The sequence below is a fragment of the Diabrotica undecimpunctata genome, chromosome 4 (assembly GCF_040954645.1).
Source record: "Diabrotica undecimpunctata isolate CICGRU chromosome 4, icDiaUnde3, whole genome shotgun sequence".
In the NCBI taxonomy this organism is placed as follows: Eukaryota; Metazoa; Arthropoda; class Insecta; order Coleoptera; family Chrysomelidae; genus Diabrotica; species Diabrotica undecimpunctata.
The window spans coordinates 88,800,814-88,827,318 of NC_092806.1; the positions used below are offsets into that span (position 1 = coordinate 88,800,814).

General features: G+C 30.5%; 1 protein-coding gene across 5 annotated transcripts in view; it reads right to left on the minus strand.

Annotated features, from left to right (window-relative positions):
- Positions 1-8,340: 8,340 nt before the first annotated feature.
- Positions 8,341-26,505, minus strand: part of LOC140439750 (facilitated trehalose transporter Tret1-like) — a 298,657-nt gene continuing 280,492 nt past the window's right edge. For all 5 annotated transcript variants that reach the window (XM_072529880.1, XM_072529884.1, XM_072529883.1 and 2 more), the window contains exon 2: positions 8,341-11,798. In XM_072529880.1, coding sequence (XP_072385981.1) covers positions 10,465-11,798 — 1,334 coding nt within the window. In that variant the 3' untranslated portion in view covers positions 8,341-10,464. The remainder of the gene's footprint in view (positions 11,799-26,505) is intronic.

Here is a 26,505-nt window from a genome sequence, read left to right on the forward strand (position 1 = left end):
ATCTAATATATGTGGAAGTAAAAAACTGAGTTTATCTATGCATTTATTAATATTTAGTTTAAGTTTAGAAATGTACCGAATTGTGTCGTTAATGGTTATATTGTGGAGTCTACTATTTACCTGGTGTGTAATGTTTTCCAACTGTATTTTATTAGATGTGCCTAGGTGTTGTGGTACGCTCCATATGTTTTTGGTGTTATTAGTAACGAACCGTATCACTCTTGATAATGGCTCCAAAATGGGTGCCGAAACGTCGAGTAATAAATTCTCAACGCGGTTCTTCCGAGAACTAAATAATTTTCATATATATATATATATATATATATATATATATATATATATATATATATATATATATATATATATATATATATATAGCTCCGTATATCGGTGTCCACTTCACCACGGAGCTCACTTGAACCTGAATTTTAACATGGGCGGAATCCACTTTATGCCTATATCACACACACTATATATCTACATATAGTGTATGTGTGTTTGTGTGTGTGTGTGTGTGTGCGTGCATGCGTGTGCGTGTGCGTGTGCGTGTGCGTGTGCGAGTGCGAGTGCGTGTGCGTGTGCGTGTTCGTGTGCGTGTGCGTGTGGGTGTGGGTGTGTGTGAGTGTTGTGTGTGTGTGTGTGTGTGTGCTCCTCAAACATGACTGGCTATGAAAAAAAGTTCTATTATTAATTAGGTGACATACTGTGTAATATTCCATCAGAGGGGAAAGTCATAATAGGAGGTCCACAAATCGGGTCCACCTCGCCAATCCAAGACAGGGTATATATAAAGAAATTAGTGGACAACTATTCTTTGTTATACTTATATAACTTGCTTGTAAATCGAAGTAAATAAAAGCTAAATTAAACCAAAATATTGCAGAGGGCCACAAAAAAATCAATTGTCGTATGTTTAAAGATAAAAAAGAGATCTATTTAGTGAAAAAATATTAGAAAAAATATATTGGAACATGAATGGAATATACTGCTATTAAAATATTTGAAAAAACGCCAGAAAGGAAGATTTAGAATAAAGAGACTTGGTGGTTGTAAAAGTTCAAGAACAAATAAAAGCGAAGATAAAATTATACAAACAATGGCAAGAAAAAGAAAATAGGTCAAAGACATATCTTCAAAACTATAAGGTAGTCAAAAAGAAAGCGAAAGTAGTAGTAGCAAAAATTAAACAGAAACGTATACAAATCTATACGATCAACTTAATACCAGAGAAGGAGAAACAAGAATGTATAAAATAGTCAAATATAGAGCAAAGCAAAATATTTAAATCAGTAATAAATATTTAATCATTTGACATATCAGAGATAAAAATAATAAAATACTTTGTTTACGAAAATAATGTCAACAAGAGATGGAAAAGGACTAACAGTTTATTAAATGAAGAATTTGACAGAAAACCAGTTGTGTTAACGAAGACAGTAACATCAATCGTCAACAAAATAACAAACTAGAAAGTAGTTCAAGCACTTTAAAATATAAAGAAAGGAAACACACTTAGACCAAATGATACTCTTGGAGAAATATGGACAGCATTAGGAGAGATAGAAACAGGTTTATTTAATGGAATTATGGAAGTGGAACAAATGCCAGACGAATATAGAAGCAGTATATTAGTATTATACCTGTTTACAAAAACAAAAAAAAATATACAACAATGTATAAATTGTGGGGCCATAAAACAACTTAGTCACACCACTTAAAATATGGGAGAGAGTAATTGATAGACGGATAGTAGGAAAAAGTGAAAACAATTTAGATCAAAAACTGGAACAGTGGAGACAAGCTCTTGAGGAAAAAGGTTTAAAACAGTGTATTTGAAATGTTTATTTAAAGATGGAGTTACTCAAATAAAATGATATCTTGGTATAATGGTATAATGATTGTGAAAAGTAATAGTTTTAAGTACCTAGGATCTGTATTACAAAGTTATAGGAAAATAGCTGTCGATGCAAGTGGTAGCAATAGGGTTGGATAAAGGATACAGTGAAAGGAAGCGAGTAGTGTGTTGTGTGATAGAAAAATTTCAATAAAGCTAAAAGAAAATTCTATAAAACAGCCATAAGACCAGATATGATGTACGGAACTGAATTTTGGGCAGTTGAAAAGAAAGAGGAATGTATGTGGCGGAAATGCGAATGCTTAAATGGATAAAAGAAGTGACAAAAAAGATACATTTAAGAATAAATGTATTAATGGAAGTCTAAGGGTGGTCCCAATTGATGGAAAAATGAGATATCATAGATTAAGATGGTTTGGTTATGTTTAACATCCAGACTATCGTATTCACCCAATATTAGCTGATCTACGGGTTCCTGGGAGGAGTAGGAGAGAAACACCAAAGGAGACCTAGCGGTAGACGCTTAGGCAGGAAATGTCGATAAAGAGAATTGGTATTGGTATGACTTAAGATAAAAATTTGGAGAATAAGGAAATCCATTCTCGCATATAGATAAGAGCAAAGAGAATGAATATGATTCTAGGTTATCGATGGGTCATAAATTTGAAATATAAACTGGGCAAGATAACTTATTCTAAATATTCTAGAAAATTTTCGCAATTGTGTAACCACGTGCTCTGGCTCTCGCTATTGGTTTTCCACCACTCTGTTTGCACGCACTTCTACCCCTACCTTTCACTTCCATTGATGCACGCTGAAGATGGATTACCGGCAACATATAAAATGACGTCCGCAATAATAAAGAACCGAGTTTCACCAGAGTATTGATCCGTCGGTGACCAAGTATTGATTGGCCACATTCTGTTACTTGTCGGATCTAGTAATAATCAATTCGGCCACCCGTTCTGCGACCAAGTACTGAGTGGTCGCTTTTCATTCCTCGTCCGGATCGATTAATGATTGATTCGGTTACCTCTAACCTAAAATAAGTAGTGATTATTCCTTCTCCTTGATGTTTCGGTACTGACCAATATATCACCCTTTTCCAATTTCACTAGCATTACTTAGTAATTTATTTTTTCGCAGGTACCAACAGTTGATCGTAGCATCGTCGATTTATTTTCCAGGATTGTTATTTTATTTTTTATTGTACGTATTGCGTAGAAGTAATTTTATTTAGGGATTTATTGATTTGGAATATATTTTTAATTTAATTAAACTTGTGTCTGGTATCTAATAGAGCTCCTTACAATTGTCGAGAATATATTCTTTTAACGCAAAATTTAGAGAATGAATCGATTTGCTATTCTTCCGGTGTAAATACTATAGCGTATCTTTGGGCCTATTTAGGAAAACTGATTAAACAACACTAAGAAACAACAGTCACATACAAATGTTTTACTAGAGCAGTAGATTGTAATTGCACACAATTTTGTGCAAATCTTAGTAATAGTAATTGAACATAGTCCCCAGATATCAAGCTGTAAATAGAACTAGAGGTGGTCCAAATGCTATTAAACGCTAAAACTATTGTTTATTATTACTACAATTATAAAAAGAAAACAAAAATTTTAAATTTTCTTTTTCTAGAATAAATGATGTATTTACGCCGTATAAAAATAAATAAATTATTGTTTTCTATAATTTCACTTAACATTATTACACCTAATATTTGATAGAATATTTGAGGTTATTTGATTGATAGAACGAGTTAAATTTAAAACTAAATTTAAATCAAAATTTGCTGACTGCTATTTTGCTGCAAAAAAAGAATCTAAAATATTTCAGCAACGGTTACTGAAAATACTGGACGAAAAGTTAAAATCTCATGGATCAAACAAACAGTTTAAGTGATGTTTGTATTCAAATACAGTAGAATATCACTAACCCGCCACTTGAATAAACCGACACGTCCAATAATCTGGAACCCTTCATCCTTGAAAGATAAAATGGACGTTTTAACGAAGTTAGAGAGTGTGAGACGTGAGAGACGTGTAGAAAATATGTGCAAATTAGCAAAATAATATGGAGTCGTCCGTGCTACCATAGACGATTAAAAAAAAAACGAACAGATTCCTGCATCTGGAGAACCTCTTAAAGAAAAAGCAATTTCTCATGGATCGCTGGTTATCTGCCCTTCTTAATTTCTGCATAGATTTGTTCCGGGTTTGTATCCTTGGTTTAAATAATGTAGATATTTATACGCTTCTCTTATATCGTTGTCTTAAATATTCTCTTCCATGAAGATTCTCTTTGTCTTTCCGTTTACATATTTTATTTTCTCTATTCGGCACATTTTATCGGCCCTACGTCTTGCGTCTTCGCAGATTGCTCTTCTTTCTCTGATTCTTATTTCCATATATTTATGGTATTCTTGATTTCTTTTGTGTGTGGCCTCTTACAATCGTCATTAAACCATTCCATTTTTGTTTTTTGTAGCTAATCTTACTTGCTGTGTCAATTACTTTTATTTTGATTTCTTCTCGATGTTCTTCAGTGCCTAGCCCACCCGTATGTGTCAGTGTTTGTGATCTTTATGTCTCACAGTTCTGTTTGATATCTTATTGTCTCAATTTTTGCATGTCTAGTTGGTTTGTTGTTTATTTCTGTTTATCCCTCCTGTTTCTTTGAATTCTGCCTCTATATTTTATCTATACTAAATGGTCAGATTCGCAGCATGCTTCTCTTCGGCTCTTCACATCTTGTATGCTTGTTGCACCTATTTTATCTATTAAGTCATGATCAATTTGGTTGTCGGTTTTTTCACCAGGCCTAATCCATATCGCTTTATGTACATCACGATGTGAAAAAAAGACGAGCTTATGATTAAGTTTTTTTCTACTGGCAAAGTTAAATATTAATTCACTATTTCTGTAGTATTTTGATGTAGTGAGTGCCTACCAATGGTTTCTAAGAAAAGTTGTTCTTTTCCTATTTGCACATGCATATTCGCTATTACGATCTTAATATCATTTCTCTGTCGTATACTTTTTCTATCTGTTTGTAGAAATATTCTTCTTCTCCTCATCCATATTTATTTTCAGTATCGTGACATAAGGCAGAGCCTCGCTAACGCATAGCTTTATTTCACCTAACTTAAAATAAATTCCATATTACAAGAAAGGGAAAATATAATCCTGAAGATAATGTACCTATTGCCGATTGGTTTTAAAAGTCATATGCTTGGTTTGAAGAGCCCGAAGAAGCAGGTCTTAAAATATAATTCTTTGAAACATCCGGGAAAAGGTGTTTAAATGTGCCGATACTCGTACACTCATAAAAAAACTTTAATGGAGTAAGATGTGTTAAAATTAAGAAAAAAGCGTAAAATCGCAGTAATTAAGGATGATTACATTACCAAAATGTGCTAAGGAAGTTATAAAGAGTATATTGGGAAGTTAAGATTTGAATCAGAGAAACCAGAGACGAGGCAATTATTGCCATTTTGTATAAAAGAACAAAAATGGTAGCGAGCAACACCTTTTTCAAACTGCCAAAGAAAAGTTTATACGCATGGAAAGCACCAGGAAAAAAAAACGAATAATCCGAAATCAAATTAATTACATACTCGTAAGAAGTTTAATTAGATAAAATCAGTAAAAACTTACTCAGGCAACGATGTTGCGTCCGATAACAATCGTGTGGTCATGGACATATATACAACTAAGAAAAAACAGGAGACAACGTAATTACACCAAAGTTGATATTAAAAAATTACAAGAACCTGATAATGCTCAAATTAAAACTCAGCCAATTATTCAAAAATTTCATGACCCAAAAGAAGGAGAAAACATAATAGCAGATCCATATAATACAATGGTAAAAAATTAAAGAAGTAATAGTAAACACTTTAAACGAAAATTTAAGTAGAAATAATCACCACAAAAATCAAAAATGGATGACTCAGGAGATATTTTACACTGATGGATGAGTATAGGAAACATAAACAAAAGAATGAAATACAATTAAGGAAGGAACGTAAAGGTGGATGAACATATAGTAAATATGAAAGCATTATCGCTCACAAGAAAGGAAGGAATTGGTCGGTTTTACATTCAAACAAGAAACAAACATGTTAATAAATCAAAATGGGAAATCAAACATGTTAAGAATCAAATCATAATCATAAACTTAGAAGAAAAACCTATATACCTATTGGAATAATTACGTCGTAACACTTTCGAAAGATGCACCTTCAATAACACCTGATAAAAGTAAAGCAAGACATAAAAATAGTAAAAATTGGTAAAAGAATACGGCCAGATGAGCTATTATAAATTCTTAAGAATACTAGACGACAAATCTATGTCTGATTTTAGTCCAGTTACTGTGGCATTTTCCCTTTAATTTTTTTATAACTGCACCGATTTATCTGACATTTTTACAGTGGGTAGTAAATTACTCAAAAAACATAAGTTATATGGTGCCGATGTGTGCTTCTACCCCTGGGGTGGTTGGCACCCCATCTAGGGGGTTGAACTATTTACACTCACAATAACCCCGGGAATTGATAGCGAATCAAATTTTAAACAAAAAATGTTATATAAATTTTTTTCGCTAAATCAATACTTTTTGAGTTATACGCACTTGAAAAAGTAAACTTTTCGCAAAAATAAAACATGTTTTCCAATGATTTTGTACGAATAACTCAAAAACAAAGCGTTTTATTAAAAAATCTATAATGAACAAAAATAAAGCTTATGAAAAAACAAAGAGATTGTTTTTTTATTAAGTTTTATAAGTATAATACTAAGCGATTTATAATTGTTTGAAGATGACTTTTTATTTTTGGGATACTATACTAGATGCATTTAACATCAAATATCGGATAATGGATTTTTTTTGATAAAAACTCATAAAACACTTTTTAAAGAGCCAGAAAAAACCTTTAAAATAAGCTATGTTAAAAGCCATTTCGATTAAAACAAAGCGAAATACGAAGGAAAGAATTTGAATTACTCTAGCGTTTAAAAAAAAACGAGCAGTATAAGTAACACTATTTCGATCAGAATAAAAATTAAACGTATATCTTCTATAATTCATTTTCTTTTAGTGTTATATAAGTTTTAAAAGTTTGGTCTGTTTAAAATACGTATTTTTTGAAAAAATCATGTTTAAATTAAAAAATCTTTTTTTTTAATTATCTAAAAATTTACATTTTTTCAAAATAAATCTAAAACTATAAGAGATACGTGAAAAATAGTTCCATACCAAAATGTAGTTTATTTCTTAACAAAAATTTTGATTTTTTTATTTTTGTTGTAGCTCGAAAAATAATAGAGATATAGCCAATTGAAGTTTGAGATACAGCGGCTGACACACCTGTAATCAGCACTTTGGCCCTTTACTATTTAAAAAGAAAGAATTTTAACATATTTTAATCTAGTTAGTCTTATAGCTGTTGAAATTACCTTCAAAATATTTTTTTTAAGAACACTGTAGCTTAAAAATTAACGGAGTTATTCTAAAAAAAATTGGAGCATGTTATTTATATTTTGGAGCATCAACTTATTTTCTGTATATATAAATGCTTTATTCAAGTATATTCGAAAAACTGGAAACAGACACACTAACACTCACACAAATATGTATAATATAATACATATATATATATATATATATATATATATATATATATATATATATATATATATATATATATATATATATATATATATATATATATATATATACACAGAGAAGCGACACTCCTTTGAAGTTGCGTGGGCAAGCCGTCAATGAGTGCCAATGACAGGAGTACTTCAGATCTCGAAGATATTTTAGAAGCTGGGAGATACTGTACAATTTTGCAGTATGGCCTTGCCAAAGACACCCACATGAACAAAATGAATAAGGTCGAAGATTATTCATAATTACTTGAACAAATGCGATACGAATCCTTTATTAAAGCCACAACTAAAAATGGTGCAGTTAAATTATCATCTCTTGTACCAACTGTAAGTGCCCTGGATGAGCATAATATCAAAAGAGTTTATTTACAAACTCAGATATGCCTTGAAAACAAAGAGATTGATATAACGGATTGGCGATGGTTCAAGAGTGATGATATTTTACAACCAATAAAAATGAAAAGTTAACCTGCACCAGAAGAACTATTGAAAATGATTTTTTGCAGACTAGGTCTATTTTGCAATGCTGCGTGTGAAACATGCTCTGGCGACAATTGTCAAAACTGTCCTGCAATAGAGGAAGAGGTGGAGTTAGAACACGACGAGAATATATTGTAAATAATTTTTATTTTTTTAAATATATTTTGTATGCTTTCTAATGTAAAGTATTTTCATGCATAATTTTTTACAATAAAAACATCATGACTATACTTAATTCTTTTATTTAGACATTTACCAAAGGGGAATTTGTTTCGTGAGCATAGAGGTGGTTTTTAAGGGTTGAAAATAAGCAACCAATCAAAAAATATTTTATTGATAAGAAAGGAATTTTTGAATATAAATGTACATTAAAAACTTTTGAAGTTGTTTAAAAAGATTTTTTTATATATTTTGAAATAGGGGGTAGTTTTTAAGAGTTGAAGTGTTGCAATCAACCAAAATTATTTTATATAAGCAGATAATTACATTGTAGATTATTATAAATGCATTACAAAAGCATTTGAACCTGTTAAACGATTTTTTACAATTATTTTTATTAAAATGGGTGGTTTTTAAGATTATTTAAGCGTTGAGAATGTACACAATATCCATTATTATAATTGACAATATTTCAATTACTTAATTTAACACGATTTAAATCCATAAAATGCTTTATTATAAATTTTTTTCATTATTTTCAATAAGTGGTGATTTCACCCCTTAAAAATAAAAAGCTCACCTAGCGCATATATAACTTTTGAAGAGGGAGGTAAGATAAGCCTAATTCCAAATTTTTAGCAAAATCGATTCAGTTATAAAAAATTTAGAGGTATTGACCTCTTTTCCTCCACAGTGACTGGAGTATTTGGTGGACCTGTGTTATATATAATTATATATATTAAATTAATATGATTCCAACAGAACAGCTCATCTCCACCTTTGTCACCATTCCAAAGAATATATAATATTAATATATTATAAAGTTATATATTATAAAATTATATAATATATTATTAATTTAATATTTAATATTTAATAATTAATATATTATAAAATTATATATTATATATTATATATATTATAATCAATATATATTAATATATATATTATATAATATTAAGGTCTTCCTACGAATTATACCAGAATTTACAACAAATATAAGAATGAAACATCACATACACAGCTTGGATTCCGCAATGGTTTGGGAACCAAAGAAGCCCTGTTTGCCTTTTATTTACAGCCACAGAGATGCACAGATGTCAACCAAGGTATATATGTCTGCTTGATTGACTATACTAAGACCTTGTTGACAATGGTAAGTACGAGAAACTACTAAAAATCTTTGCAAAAATTAAACATTGATTATCATGATGTTCAAATAATATCAAGATTATTACTGGACTCCAAACGGCAACAATTATACTCGACGGCTCCCTGTCAGAGGAACAAAGTATTCAGAAGGGTGTTGGCATGTATTCTCTCGCCAATGCTATCTAATGTATACTCTAAATGTATTTTTGGTGAAAAATTAGAAGATGAGTCAGCTGAAATAACGATAAATATCTCGAGTTCTTGGCAATAACATCAGATATGCTTACGATATAGCAATAATAGCTAACTTTGGGAGACCTCCAGAGACTCTTTGATATAGTATCAATGGTTAGTATAACGGTTTACATATCAATATGAAGAAAACCAAAATCATTCTTGTTTAAAGAAATAACAACAATTGTGGACAATTTTTTTAGGACAGGTCATTGAGCGGGTTTTGCGGCACCAATATTTTGGAACTATTTTCAACAAGACTAACCAACATTCACTCGTTCATTTATTAAACGAGCACAAGTTGCGTTCGTCAAAATGAAAATATTGTTGACAGCATCACATCTTTTTATCGGTCTAAAAATTAGAATGGCTATATGTTATATCTTTTCCATACTCCTATACGATGTGGAAAGCTGGGCATTAAATAAGGCACTCCTTAAAAAGATATAGGCCTTTGAGATGAGAGTCTATATGCACGTTCTCAGAGCATCAGCAACCTTCACAGGACACGCTGAATGCAGAACAGGACCTAGTCACGTTATGAAATGCTTAATTTTATTTATTATGAATTTTTCTATACAATCCTGTAATCCAAACATTCCAATAATCGGGCACCCTCTGGTTTTTATTAGTCCCGGACTAGTGAGATTCTACTGAAGATTCTAGTGAGAGCAAAGAACTAACGACATTCATTTAAGTAAAATTTTAATAAGAATGATTTCTTGAATTAATTGAACGTTGGAATGAGGTTTAAAAGATAAAATCATGTTAAAAATGGTTTGACTTTTTTATTTTATATAGAGCAGTTTTATATATTACGGTCATTTCTTACTGATTTTCAGTATATGTTTTACCCATTAACATTAACACATCAAACATCTGGTCCAAACTGTTTTAGGATTTAAGAATTTGCTGAATTTCGACAAAAGTTTTACCTCTTGTTTCGGGAACATAAAAGAAAGTAAAGCATGATGCAATAAAAGTAAAAACAGCGTAAAAAAAGAATGTTCCATCTGTACCCAAATTCTGTTTCATTGTATTAAAAAACTGGGTAATTAAAAACGATACTATCCAGCAAGAAGCCGATGTCGTTGTCGAAGATAATTTTTTGACATTTTTTGGAAATATTTCAGATGATATTGTCCAAGGTAACGCAGCCAAACCTACTTGAAAAGCGAAAGTACACATTATTAGTGTTGGAATTGGAATCCAAGATATTGCAGTCATACTCCAATTTGTTCTATTTTTTATATAGAAGAATGCGCCCAGTATTAACAATCCTAAACCTAAACCAACGTCCGAAAATATTAATAAAACCTTCCGGTTTATTTTATCAGTGAAATATGGAGTTGGTAAGGAAAAGCCAAAAATGCAAGCACCAATAATAAGAGAACATATTTCTGGGCTTAGATTTGTATTAGATGCTTCAAATATTGGTTGAAGATAAAAAGTTATAGCATTCCAACCAGATAATTGTTGAAATGATATTAAGGAAATTGAAATAATAAAAGCTTTTCTTACTCCAGGGTTAGTAAATATGTTTGTAAAACTTCCCACATTTTCATGTTTTTCTTGTTCTAAAGAATTTTTAATATTTTGTAGTTCTAATTGTACACTTTTACGATCTTTAGCTCTTAATAACATTAATACTTCTTCTGCTTTTTCAAGTTTATTAGCACCAATAAGATAATACGGCGTTTCGATACCCAAAAAGAAAAACAATATAACAAATAGCAATGGCAAAGAGAAGTTAATAAGGTTAAAAACTCTTACAGAGAGAAAAGGACCAATAAGGTAGGGTAAAAAGTTTCCAAATCCCCAAAATATTCCTAGAGTAACGGAGTAGGCACCTCGTTTCTTTTCCTCGGCTACTTCTGCAATGTACATCGGAAGTAAAGTGTATCCTCCACCTACAGCTAGTCCTCCAAGAATCCTTCCAAAATAAAATAATTCGACACATTTTGCAAAAGCCATTGACAAATATGCTATAATATGGAATACTCCAACTGCTAATAGAGCGGCTTTTCTTCCATAGTGTTCAGAAATAAAGCTGAAAGGAAATCCTCCAACCATAGCTCCAACATTGATTAGTGAGGCTATCCATGCATCTTGAGCTTCAGTGATCGGTTTTGGAAGTGGATTTACGGTGGTATCATTGGAGTATAGTTTTGAAAACATCGGCGATGTCCAGGTCATTGTGATATCACCTGAAGTTGCCAGTAGATCCACTGCAAACAAATATTAAATTGGTAAACAATATTAAATTGTTAAACGAAATGCAATATATATATATATATATATATATATATATATATATATATATATATATATATATATATATATATATATATATATATATATATATATATATATATATATATATATATAAGAAAAGAAATGTAATCTTTGCAGATAAGTTAAATAGTAAACTCTTAAATATTGGGGAAATCTGCAAGAAAGACTCTAATGAGTATCAATTGTTTCGCCGAACGTTTTCGCCAAAGAGAATTAATTTGGCTTCTTCAGGGCTAAAAGAGAATAAATTATAATTAGCTACCATATATTATCTATTAAAACATTATTGATCTTACCGTAACTTAGAATTGTAGAGTTAGAATATTAAAAAACTTTGCTAGTAACATAGTGGTGTTTTTTGTTACTATGTGCAAAAAAAGTTTTTTTTTTAAGGTTTGAAATGTATGGTAGTTTTGAACTTAACACGCAAAGGTATACCCAAGGTTAATCGAAAAACCCAATGTAACTACATTTAAAAGGAGGTAATTCTTTGAATTGTCGGCAATAACTAAATTTTTGATTTTTAGAAAGTTTAAAAGTGAGGTTCTGGAACGCTTGCGTTCTGGCTAAAACAGAAATAAATACTGCAGCAGTTTCTTTAGAACCAATGATGTTATTTAATATGAGACGATCTTATATGGAATATATTGACAAATGAATTAAAGAAAATGGTGTACATATCGAACACTTACTTTGACAAAAAGTTATGTTATTTAGTTTAACTATTTCCTAATTTGGTTTGTAAACAAAGTGTTTTGATTATGATTTTAATTTAACATAAAACGTAAAATGTTTAAAATCTTATTATTCTGTTATTTTGTCAAATCCTATTATTAATTATCCTACTGATATATTTATTTTATTTAATATTTCGTTAACTATTAACTTTAGTTAAAGGTATTTTATACCAAAATTCAGAAGTATTAATATTTTTGTCTATTTTTTCTTCGTTGCCTGGAGTAACTGCCTTAGATCAGAATTATGCAGCTGATTTTTAAAATGCGATTATCTCTAAAACTGTTGAGTTTTGAAACTATTAACAACTATACCTTTTTTTTGTTAAAATAATGTATCTTTATTATTTTTTATCCCAAATACAGGTAACTTCAAGAGCAAAAAAGTTAAGTGCAAATTTATACAACATATGTGGCATAAGTGGCGCCCTCTATCAGTTACATCAAAGTGTGCATCAATTTATAATTTCTCATATTTAAAAGTACCCAGTTGTAAATTTTTATACATAAATGTTTACAAACATGAAAGTTATAGTGAAAAATAAAATTCTAATTTTGCACTTTAACACCCTGTATCTTTCTTAATATCAACATTTTATTAAAGCAATTTGGCTTAAATGTTAATATTTTTTAAAGTGTAGAATCTACTGTTTTACTTAAGGACCATTATATATCAAAAAATATATATTGCATACTTTTCACTTTTCTTTTAATTTCTCAAATACTTCTTCAGTTCAGTAAAAACCTAATAGAGAAGTTTATGAGTAAACGCATGATACTATGATTAACAAGATAGGATCTTCCCGTAGCACAAAATCGGTCGTGTTCGCGCATGCCGTCATTGGAGAGTAGAATTTGAATTCTTGTTAAAGTTAAATGGGATTTTTATGCATTCTGTGATGAAATTATTCAATTAGCAAAATAATAATATTAAATAAAGATTTAATAATTACAATAATCGTACACAAAAGGATATCTCCAAACTATTTATTAAAGATTATTTATTGACACATACAAAAAACTGACATTAGGAACGTGCAACTCTCCAATTACGTCACGACTTATGCTCAATATCTTATCTTCTTAATCATAGTAACATGAGTAAACGCCTACCGTATTAGATTACAATACTTAGAAAACAATTTATAGTGTTTCAGATGTTCTAGCAACTGTTAAGTTATTCAACATAGAGAACAAATATCTTAACAAAAAACACAACTAACTACAAAACACTAAAGTCCATTAATCTAATTGTCCGGAGAATTTAAATTTTACCGACGGCTTCACTTGGTTTTCTTTTAGTGACCAAAAAGACACTGCGTCCTGCTTGTATAGAAAATAGGAGCATCAGCACATGTGTTTATTTTATTTCTTAGTGGGTATTCGTACCTTCACTAAGCGAATTGTTGAAAAGGTATTGGTAAAAAAAATTATACGGGGTTCGTGAAATAATTTGTTGAAAGAGAGGTTGTGAATAGCGGAAATATTAGACTATTTGTTGAGCTCGGATATGGAGTTTGATGTAATTCTAATTTATTGTGTAAGATGTAAGAGTGATAAATCTGGCTCAAATTATCGATATCAGTTTCTTTATTAAGCGCTGATGGATGTTTAAGAATAAGGCACATTTCTAGGAATATGGCATTTTTTACTTTTTAGGTTTGACAGCAGCAGATTTTAATTTAAATCAAATTATTTAAATTTGACATCATTACTCTAACGAAGATATTGGCTACTCTACTAAGTAGGATACTTTTTTTTAATTTTTAGAAATATTCAGATTGTGAATAAAATAACAAATTAGTATGCCATAAAGGTTTGTATGCAACCTGGGCATTAATAGATGTGTATACCCTCAGGAGATTTACAAACACTCTCGTGTTTGTAAGCTAGTGCAGTACCTCTTAGGCATAGATATTTAGCACTTGGTATATAAATAACTAATATTTGTTTATTTTACCCATTGATTAACAAAACCATGTATACTGATAGAACCATGTATCTACGTTTTCGGTCAAAACTGAGATACTAGACGTCGTATTTTTTGGAATCCTTTAATAATAATTGGTATCTATCTTTACAACTATTAGTGAATCAAGTACTAAAATAAATATTAGTCCAGAGAGGTGTCAACGGGAACTGAACGAGTTAAGTTCTGTGTGTGAAGTGCCGAAATTTTGTCAATATTTTCGGATATAAACAAAACTGTTATATCTAAAATTTGAACCATATAGTTGATGGAATACAGTGAATCGTGAAATGATGTTATAACTGACTCAAAGTGAGTTGTACATCAGTTAATTTACTTTACATTATCTTGAAAACATAACCAACAAAGACACTAGTTCTGTCAATTGTAATAAATATTGTTCTGTGATACTAGCGTATCAGAATAGTCGCTAACTTCCTGGTTCGTATAGGCAACCAGTTTTACGGCATGCCATATTTAAAGTTGCCTATAACAAACACAACCCACAAATATTAGCGACCAAGCTATTATCGCTTCTGACTACAGGGGCGAGATGAAATCTAATATAAGTTCCCCAACGGCAAATAACCGTAATACAACTGAAAGTAATAGCCCTCCAGTTTCATATGTTGCTGCTGCCAGGTCTATACCTAAAACTACATACCCAAAAAAAGAGCAGGCTATAGTGTTCCATATAACTGATAACAATCTTAAATTATTTGACTACGTCAAATCAATTGGAAATATTATTGGGCCGAAAAACATCAGCTTCGCTTCCAGAATCTTGAACAACCGATTGTGCATTTACCTAAACAATATAGAATGTGTGGACCTATTACTCAAATATAACCATATTCTTTCCTTCCGTAGACAAGTCTATATAGTCCCACCGAACGATAACTACGAGATCCAAACTTCATTGGTCATTTTATTTGAAGGTAATGCACATCGCATATTTTTGTCCACCGATAAAATGCTCTGTTTTCTATGCAAACAAACTGGACATGTAGCTAACAATTACCCAAACACAAATGTCCCTTCAGTTTCTACAGAGAATCCATCAACAACTGAAGAAATACCATCCTCACCTGTCCCTGGAATGAAGAGAGCCTTTTTGAATTCAACAGATTCCAACGTAATTAACGTGTCAGAAACACAAGAAGAAATTTCACCTGCAGTGCCACCTCCTTATCAAGATACAAACAGGAAACCAATGAAACAAGCTAGGAAGAAGTTAAAAAAATTCGTCTGATAGTTCCAAAATCACGGATGCCTTAAAAGAAGCAATAAAAGACTGTTTTAATAAGTCATCACACTCTTTTTCCACTTCTGTAGACAAGTTCATAAGTTTTCTTGAAAATAGTTACGGTAGTAGCAATCTATTATCTGAAGCCCAACAGTTTACACATGACATCAAAACATTACTCTCTGACATGTATAATGTTTATTCTTTTCTAACAGATAGGTCACTAAAATACAGATTTACACGAATATCAAAAAAACTTAAACAAGATTTTCAGTCTGACACAGCAGACACAGTGAGCATAAATTCCCTGTCATCACTGGAACCTCCGGATGAGGAATATCTCTCAGATACCTCCCAACATTCCCAAAAATCCTCTTTTTAATAAATTTCAATCTAATTCAATGGAATTGTGATGGGTTTTACCCTAGACTTGAACACCTTCAAAAGTTAATCGTTGATACTACTGCCGACATAGTATGTTTACAAGAAACAAATTTCAAATCTGACCACAAAAGACTTCTAAATGGTTTTGTAGGATATCATTTCTTGAGAACTGACTATCTTAGAGCTAGCGGTGGAACATCCATATTCGTATCCAATGATCTCTACTCCACACATCTTCGAATTTGCACAAACCTAGAAGCTATCGCCATTAACATTTGGTGTCCAACAAAATTTCAGTTTGTAGTATTTATATTCCTCCAAATTATAGTTTATCCGAAGTTGATTTGTTGGACCTCATATACCAACTCCTTATTGTTGGAGATTTCAATGCCCACAATACATTGTGGGGTTCTGAAAAAACCTTCGGCCGGGGAAAGACTGTCGAAAATGTATTAAATATTACCGATACTTGTATGATGAATAATCATTCTAAATATTGGCGCTTTCAATAACTGTATAATCTCCGCTGCTGAAGCAAATATCGGACAAATAGCAATTTCTTCGTCTCGTAAAACAACACCTTGGTGGAATGAAAGATGCTCTCTGGCTTTACAACAAAGTAAGGCAGCATTAAACAAATACCGCAGAGACAGTACTAAAGAAAATTTAATTACCTTAAAAAAACTGAGAGCCAAATCTAAGTATGTAATTAAACAAAGCAAAAAAGACTGGGAAAAAACACGTCTCATCCATAAATACTGGTACTCCTTCTAGCAAAATTTGGAAAAAAATTAAACACATGACAGGAAAGAAAACGTATTCAAAAATTTCTGCCATACTTACTCAAAACAGCACAGTCACTTGTAGTCAACAAATTGTTAACATCTTGGGTGAAACTTTTCATAAGAAAGCAACTAATAGACTTACTTCAAATTGGCAGCTTCCCATGTCTACTAATCTAAACTCCAGTTTATCTAATAGCATAAAATCTGATCAAATTTCTCTAAATATGCTGTTTACATTACAAAAATTATCAGACACATTGTTCTGTTGCAAAAATTCAGCTGCAGGTCCAGATAACATTCCTTTTATCTTTATTAAAAATCTTTCAAGGCCTTGCCTAGCTAAACTGCTGGAAATTTACAATTTAATATGGACCAAAAAATCATTTCCAAATTTGTGGCAAAAATCCATAATAATTCCTGTTAAAAAACAAGGCAAACCTTCAACTGATCTAAATTCCTACAGACCAATTTCTCTAACATGTACAGTGTGCAAACTTATGGAGAAAATGATCAATAAAAGACTCCTGTGGTTTCTAGAAAAATATAAAATAATAAATTTGGCACAATCAGGTTTTAGATCACACCGAAGTACAGCAGACAATCTAGCAATCCTCCAAACATCAATCATTAACGCTTTTCAACGCAAACAAGACCTAATAGCTGTTTCGTTTGATATCGAAAAAGCATTCGATACTCTGTATAGGCCTCTTATTATAGCTAAACTCGAGGACCACAGTATATCTGGAAATATAACTTCATTTATTAATCAATTTCTAACAAATAGAACCTTTAACGTAAGAGAAAATGGCAAAATCTCTAGGACTTTCAAACAAAGTGATGGCGTTCCCCAAGGGTCGGTATTGAGTCCTACACTCTTTATTCTTGTCTTAAACGATATATGTAATAAAATTGAGCTTCCGGTCAAGTTTGCACTCTACGCAGATGATTTAATAATTTTCTGCCAAGGCAAAGACACTGTTACCACTTGCAAACTACTTCAGAATGCTACTGACCAATTGCTTGAATGGACTTCAGTAAGTGGATTTAACTTTTCTGTTGAAAAGACAAAAATCATTACGTTTTCTCGCAGGACAGCCAGTACTATAATTCCTAAAATTACCATAAATGGTACTTGTCTACCTACAGTAAAGAGTATGCGGATTTTAGGACTCACATTCGACAGTAAACTTACTTGGAAATGCCATTTAAAAGATCTCAAAACTAAGTGCATGACAAATTTTAACTTATTAAAAACTCTGTCTAATCATCATTGGGGTGTAGACGAAGACTCCTTGCTTCAGATTTATAGATGTCTTATTCGTTCTAAAATAGACTACTGCAGTTTTATTTATATGTCAGCTAGCCCATCAGATTTAAAACTTCTTAATTCTGTACACAACACTGCACTCCGAATATGCCTTGGAGCCTTAAGGTCGAGCCCCGCAGAGAGTTTATACAGAGAAGCTAATGAACTTCCCCTCTGGCTACGTCGCCGGCAACTCCTTTTAAAATATTCGTCTCGAATCTCAGCTGATACCAAAAACCCAGCTTATAAATTATTAAGTAATGAACTTTTAAACTCTCCTTCTTCTATTAATCTTCAGTCTATGCCACAGTATCTCTCACCACATCTGAATAATATCGATCTTTCAGTCACAACTCCAATATTAATATCACCTAAACCTCCAGGGAATAAATCGATAGCAGATTTTAATCTCTCAAATCCGCAATTTCTAAGGCAAACCTTTAAAGAATTAATTGCTAACAACAGATTTGACCAAATTTTATACACAGATAACTGTAACTTCAAACACCGATTTAATCACATCTTGTAATCTTCCGCCCTTCTGCTGCATACATACTGCTGAATTATTCTCTATTCTCCAAGCTACAAACTTATTATCTCCAAAATATAAAAAAGTAGCAATATGTACAGACTCTTAGGCGTCTATCTATTCTCTCAAAAGTATGTACACGGTACATCCTTTGGTTCAAGCTATTCAAAACTCTTTCGATAGTTTAATCTCAATGGGAGTATCCATAACCATGATCTGGATTCCTTCTCATGTAGGAATCCCAGGTAACGAACTAGCCGACCTCTTTGCAAAACAAGCCTCGTCTTCTAATATTAAGACTGAAAACATACAACTTCATATAGATTTACAGTCGCATTTTAAAAATATCATTCAAATGTCTTGGCAAGATCACTGGAATAAAATCCCTTCCAAGCTTCGTGACATCCATCCCAGCGTTAAAAAGCTTGAGTTTTCTTCCATGACACGAAAAAACAAAATCTTAATTCGCCGACTTAGAATCGGACATACAAGACTAACTCATAAACATTTTATGACTTCCCAAGATCCACCTACATGCACACACTGTGGTAATATTCTATCTGTTAAACATATTCTCGTAGACTGTCCCCACTTTAACAACGAAAGAAAAACTAATCTTTTGAGTCAAAACCTACAAAATATTCTCAGTTCGCCAGATCAATTCCAAAACCTTACTAATTTCCTCTATGAAACCAAGCTTTACCAGGATATTTAGAAGAAGAAACGTAGTTTAGAATTTGATAATTAATAATTGTACCAATATTTAATGTATTTCTTTATTAATTGTAATGTTACTGTATATTCTTGTAATTTAATGTAATAAAATTGTACCTGTGTCAGTGACCTACGCTGTCGAGACACGTAAAGCTAAATAAAAAAAAAATATATATTAGTCCAAGCGGGATCTATTTTGAATTGGACATTTTTAATAGGAGTGTATGTTTTTACTGGAATTACTTCAGGATCTACATTGTCTCAATAATCACGATATGCGCCAGTCGCAAACTTTGTGCTTAATTTTTTGTTTAACAAAATCTGAAAAAAATCAAAAATTTTTCATTTTCGAATATAACTGTAGACATACTGCTACTATAAAATAAACTTATGGAAGGTAATAGTTTTATTATTTAATTTTACGTATTATATGACTAGCTAAAAATTGAAAATTTATTGTTTACTGTTTAAAAAATACCAATTATTGAAAAAAAAAGCTCAAAAATGCAAAAATCAAGTTTTTCAATACCTTATAGATAGCATACAGCCTAAAATATTCCGCCTACAAAAAGTTTATGATACGACTGAAACTAATGTTAATAATTTTGCAATTAAGGGTCTGCAAAAAATTGCAAATTTTTGAAATTATGCTGGGCCCAAAATAAGTAGCTTAAATATTTGATTTTTTAAGTATAAAAAAGGCTTAATCTTTCAAAACCATTTTGAAAAATTGAAATCCGCCAACTAGAGGAGCCTGGGGAATTTTTTTTAAAATTATACGTCATTTTCATATTTAATAAATTAATAATTATTATAAAATAAATTAATTTTAATACGTAAATTATTTTAAAAAGATTTTTTTCAAAAAAAAAAATTTTAACGAAATATAGCACACGTTTCACTCGTATTATAAATATTACATATATATATATATATATATATATATATATATATATATATATATATATATATATATATATATATAGGTCAAAATTAAATGAACAATAAAGATCTTTTACAGTTTTTCTTGTGTTTTTTGTTTCTTTTTTCTCGTTTAGTTAGTAAGTTTTAATGTTAAGTTATCGTACAGTTTTTATAACATCCAGAAAAACCTACAAATTGTTTTTGTAAGTATGAACCCGGTTCGTTGTTTACTTATATTCTAAGATCTTTTCTATTTGTAGTGAACTGACGATGCTTTTAAAAATAAAAGCGAAACGTATTCAAATAAATTAATGAAGTAGTTGACGCCTTTCATTTGCCAATTATTGACCGATCAAACCTCTGCTATTCAACAATTGTATATATATATATATATATATATATATATATATATATATATATATATATATGTATATATATATATATATATATATATATACATCCCACTATCGTTTTAAGCTCTTTTCACGTTGCAGTCATTTAGCATCACCAAGAAATGCTATCATTTTCTATTTATAAGTCGTGTATGTTCGTTTAGTGCACCTTTGTAGGCTTGGCACCGTTGTCGGTTTTTCAATAATCCGATTTTTTTATAAATTAAATTTTTTACATCAAACCATCATTTTAACATTGGGAGGTAAAATTACTGTATTTGGTATCATTTTAAAGCCAATAGATGTTGCCAGTGTTAATACTTAAATAATATTTGAAAACATAAAAATATCGATCGGTTTTGGGTCAAGTTCAAATGAAGACATTGAAACTACCTGCCGACCGGCTGGGGTCAACCAACTAGTTTTTTTATATCAACGTTCAGTTGTTATATTTATTCAATTTAGATATTTTTTCCCAGAGAGTTGTGTAGAGGAATATTTTACATATTTCAATTTCCAAGCTGTTTATGGGATTAGGTCAAAAATATTGGTTGTGATTGGGATGAGAATCACATTTTTAATTATTTAATGTTTAACATTTTGATTTCAATTCAGGAAATCGTTTTAAAAAAACGTTTTTTGTACAAAATGTGTATACACATTTTTACATAATTTGTACAATAAACAAGGTTAAATATTGGAAATCGTATCGTTAAATATTAGTCAATTAAAAATGTAATTTTCATCTCAATATCGACCAATAATTGTGGCATAATCACATAAAAAAATAATATTTGACTTGCCATTAGAAAGTAGTTAACGGAACCTCGCTAAATAGTTTTAAAAAATCTTACAGAAATTTAAATTCTAAATAGTATGAGGGGTAGCCGACGAAAAATTCGTAAAGACGTACAGTTGATTTTGCTTTGTTTTCTTAAACAATCTTAAAAGGCAAAATAAAAAATTTTGCTTATAAAACGTTTTGTATACATTCTAAAGAAAAATAATTTAAATAAAAGTTGTAGACCATAAAAAGTTTTCTATGTAGAGAAATACCAAATTTAAATACATAAATAATTGAGATAATTCCAAAAAACCATAAGCTCTAAGATATTATATGTTTGTAGTAATTTATAAATAATAACTTTGTTTTGTGACTAACGACAGATAATATAGCTACTTGAAATCATGGCAATTGATGAGTTATTAAAGTGTGCTAAATATCAAGCAGATCAAAAAATATTTTACAATACTCTAAAAAACGTTCTTTTACAAAACATATATTTAAAAATACTTAAAACAACATGTTCAAAAACATTAAAATACAATTATGTTATAAAATAAGTACATAACATTGTGTTGGTGAAAATCAAAGTCCTAAATAAGTGAAACTGAGATAATGGACTATTTCTCTTTTAAGCAAATAATATTGTTTACAAACCTCTTCTTTATTATTTTACTACTTCTGCGTTGTTCCCACGTTGTTTTAAAGCGATTTTAGTAAAATAACACAAATGATTAATCCAAATTTGCAAATTATATTTTGGACATATTGGATTTTCTTTTAAAATGATGGACTTATTAATATTTGAAATACATACTACTTGCACTTATCGGAATTTGATTTAAAATATTTTATATTGTTTACAGAAGCGAATTAAGGTTAAAAAGTCCTGTTTGTTAAAAATTTAGTTGAAGTTAAACGTTTTCCAGGCTTCAGAAGTGTTTTTCCTTGCCCATGTCATTCCTGTATGATATTTCGCCTCTTACTGTTATACGCTGTGGTAGCTTGGTTATTATAATTCTTTTGCATTTCTTAATTTGAAAATGCCAGGCTTGTGTTGATTTGAGAATCTTGCATTGTTCTTTCCAGTCATAAACAGGAATATCGTGTAAGATCTACAATTTTTTCTATTTTTCTGATTTGTTTTTCTGTAGGGGCAAATATGCGGTCCCAAGGTAAGAATGAGTGTTCAGTTGCGGGAAAATACGGTGAACCTTAGTTATACCAGTTTGTACAGTACTGAGCCATTTCATTACCATGCAGATAATCATTGAATTTTTATTTGTCCAAATATAAGATCTTACTGTTAGAATATTTAGTGACGAATAAGATGAGCTTATGAAAACTATAAAATTATAAAGGTATAACTGACGTGAATAGGATGTGGCATGATCGCGAATTTTTGGCAGTAGCAGATTTTTTTGGCAGTCGAATGACACTGTTACCGTATTGTCATTTTCTTCTCTCAGCAAACGATAAGATGCTTTAGCCCTTAATTTATGAATACGATGTTGTATTATAAGCTCCTGTTTTTTCGTTTTTGATGGTTCTGCTTTTATTGTCTCGCAAGTTGCAAGCATGTTGAGTAAACATCCTGTCGTGGACTACTAAAACCAATATTAAAGCAAGTATTGAAAACGTTACGAAACGTGCCTTCTTTCACTACAAGGTCTGCTGGAGCTTGTTCATTATACATTTTAAATAACTGTCTTATATTCAAATCAGAATGTAGATATTGTCTTACTTTTATTGTATTAGGACAGTAATGTATTTCTAGTGGTTTAAAACCCACGATAAAATTTTCCACAGCTTTCCATCTTGATGAATAAAGTAGCTTTTTCCTATCTCCTCCACGATTTTCTTTGGCCATCGAACCTGTATTAAATGTCTTCTTGCAACACCCTGTATACGAGAACTCTTTATCTTTAAGGTACCCAAAAATGCAGAACTGCATACAGGAACTTAAACATTATTTACATTTCGCGAAATAAAATAATTTATATATTATAAATTATTTATAGTATTATTCCTTGTTCGAATCCTCTTAATAGCTGTGACCAAAATGTTTTTGAGAATAAAATTATCTCGTTAAATTTTTGACACAGTGTTATAAAATTTTTTGTGAAAAAAGAACACATTATTGGAATTTATATTTGCACATTGCAATTTACTTGAATTGTGTCCGCATAGTGGTTTCATCGGGAGGCCCGGAGCAGAATACCTAAAACAAAATAAAATTATAAAACTAAATTAATTACGAGGAAAGCTGCAAAATGTCGCCTGTTAAAATTTTCAATGTGTTTTAAATGTGTTCATTTTTTCGAATCCTAAGAAAGCTAATAAGTATTTTTGGAAAATTTAAACGCAAAATGAAATATTACGTTATTACCGAGGGCCGAAAGTCCCTTAGAATAAATAAAAAATTTCTTTTGGATAAAATATTTGCAATTAAAAATCACACTAAATTTTCTTTTATTTTCATCCCTGTAACTTATTAAAAAAACATTATAAAAGTTTTCAAGAACTTTCGGCCCTCAGCAATAATGTAATCTTTCATTCTGCGTTTAAATTTTTCAAAAATATTTATTAGTTTTCTTAGGATTTAAAAAAATAAATACATTTAAAATACATTAAACATTTCGACTTTTAATAATATAACGTCAAAAACTGGAACTCTCAAAATATTTCAAAAACTTTTACCCCAAAATTTCTTATATTTTAATATTTCGATTTAAAATAAAAACTAAGTACTTTAATTTTTTTTCTAAACTCAACAAAATATCAGATATTTAATTTACAAATTTCATTTATTTTGTAGTAATATAATATTAAACTAGTACGGCTCTGTATATTTTTGAGGTTAGCTTTAAAACACAGTATTTTACTTACATTTTGTCCATCTTGACGGCATTTTTTGTCTTTGGATTTATTTCTATTTCTCTTCTTTGCATGTTGTGGATCCACTGTAACTAATTCGTTTTCCATGTTCACCCCAAAATTTGATAAAAACTTAATAAAAACCTTATGCTTAGCCACTGAACCTTAGACAAGGAAAGAGGACGAAGCCAAATGTCCAGTTAAAAATTGATCTAGATCTAGATCTTCGTATCCACTAATATGAACATTATTTATTTTCTGCAGAGTTTGTGTGTTTTTGGTTTTTTTAATGACTAAAGTTCACAGTACATATATAAGAACATCGATAATATACTACATATTGAGTTATAACTAATGAAGGTTTAGAAATATAATGAAATATAATATAATGATTAATTGACTTCTTTTTTTTTATTTGCCAACTTGAATGGCCGATTAAATCTCTGAATTCACTAGTTGAATACTTTAATATAAATTGACGGTCGTAGTCTTTACAATATATATATATATATATATATATATATATATATATATATATATATATATATATATATATATATATACAGTGCAGGTAAAAGTTTATGGTCGGTATGGTAAAATTTAACAGGATATCTAACACAGATATAAAATCATATTTTCAGAGAATAGAAAAAAGATAACAATCATATTTCTCCTTGGTCTCCCCTCCATATTTCTTATTGACGCCCATTGCCCATTAGTGAGACGATTAGTTCCTATTAGTTCCGATCAGAGATATTTTACATATCTCTGGTTCTGATCCTAAGAAACTAGAGGTGGGTCGTTGACATTTTTATCGGAACCGTTTTTCGTAAACTGTAACTAGTTTATTGTTTACCAGTAGTTTCAAATAAGCGAGTACACAAACAAACATATTGGCTATATTGAAAGAAACTAAGGAAGGATATATTTATTATAACTTAAAATTGAAAAATAAATTAAACAATACAAATAGCACTTACATTTACATTACACATTATTAAATCGCGAATCGTCTAAATTGGCATTTAAAAACATAAGTTTTTCCACTTTTCTTGTTAACCGTGTTCTTCTTTTATTTAACATTAAACCAGATTTTGAACATGTGTTCACAAGGAACAGATTTTGTTACAATACTACAATATTTTATGAACATAGTGGTTAAGTTAGTATATACATGGCGATGGTTTTTCCACCACTGTAATGGACAGTTCCAATCTCCGTTCGAAATTTTTTGTGGGTAATATCATCAGACAAATACATGTATATCTCTCGATACAGGTGTATGTTTAGATGAGTCATGTCCAATTAATTCATCAAAAATATACCTTGGACTTAAGTCATCTTTATCAGTTTCTTTTTCTTGTACTGGTTGATTTTTACTAGTACAATCATCTTTTTCTTTTTTTATAGAATAACCAGCTTATTAACTCTTTCTTTTGTTTTTTATAACTAGGTATTCTGATTAATGAATGAGTTTCGATTTACGATTGATCTGCATTTTCGATTTCAAATCTTTATTGTAAGTTCGTCAAAGGATTTATTTATTGTAAATATTCAACTAAGAATTATTTTTCTTAGTCAAAATTATTGACCTAGTATAAGGTAGTATAGTACCTAGTAAGTATATATTGTGTAGAAGATACACCGTTTATGGTCCGCTTTCTGAATATTGCAATTATTGAAATTTCTCCTGACGCATTTCTGTCGGTTTCGACTACTTCTACTACAAGTACTGACATATTGCCACCGCCACCCAAGCGTCAAAAGGTAATGGATACTTCCATTAATAAAAATATATTCATTACTTTATGAATGTTATATCAAAACTGAGCAAATTATTAGATCACAAGTTGTTAAAGAAGTAGAAAATATTTGTATTACGACTGACCTCTGGACATATGGAGTAACTAAGCATCGCATTAACAGGACAATATTTAACCGAAAATTTAGAATTTCAACGGTTATATTAAGCTGCTGCCATTTTTCTGGAAACCAT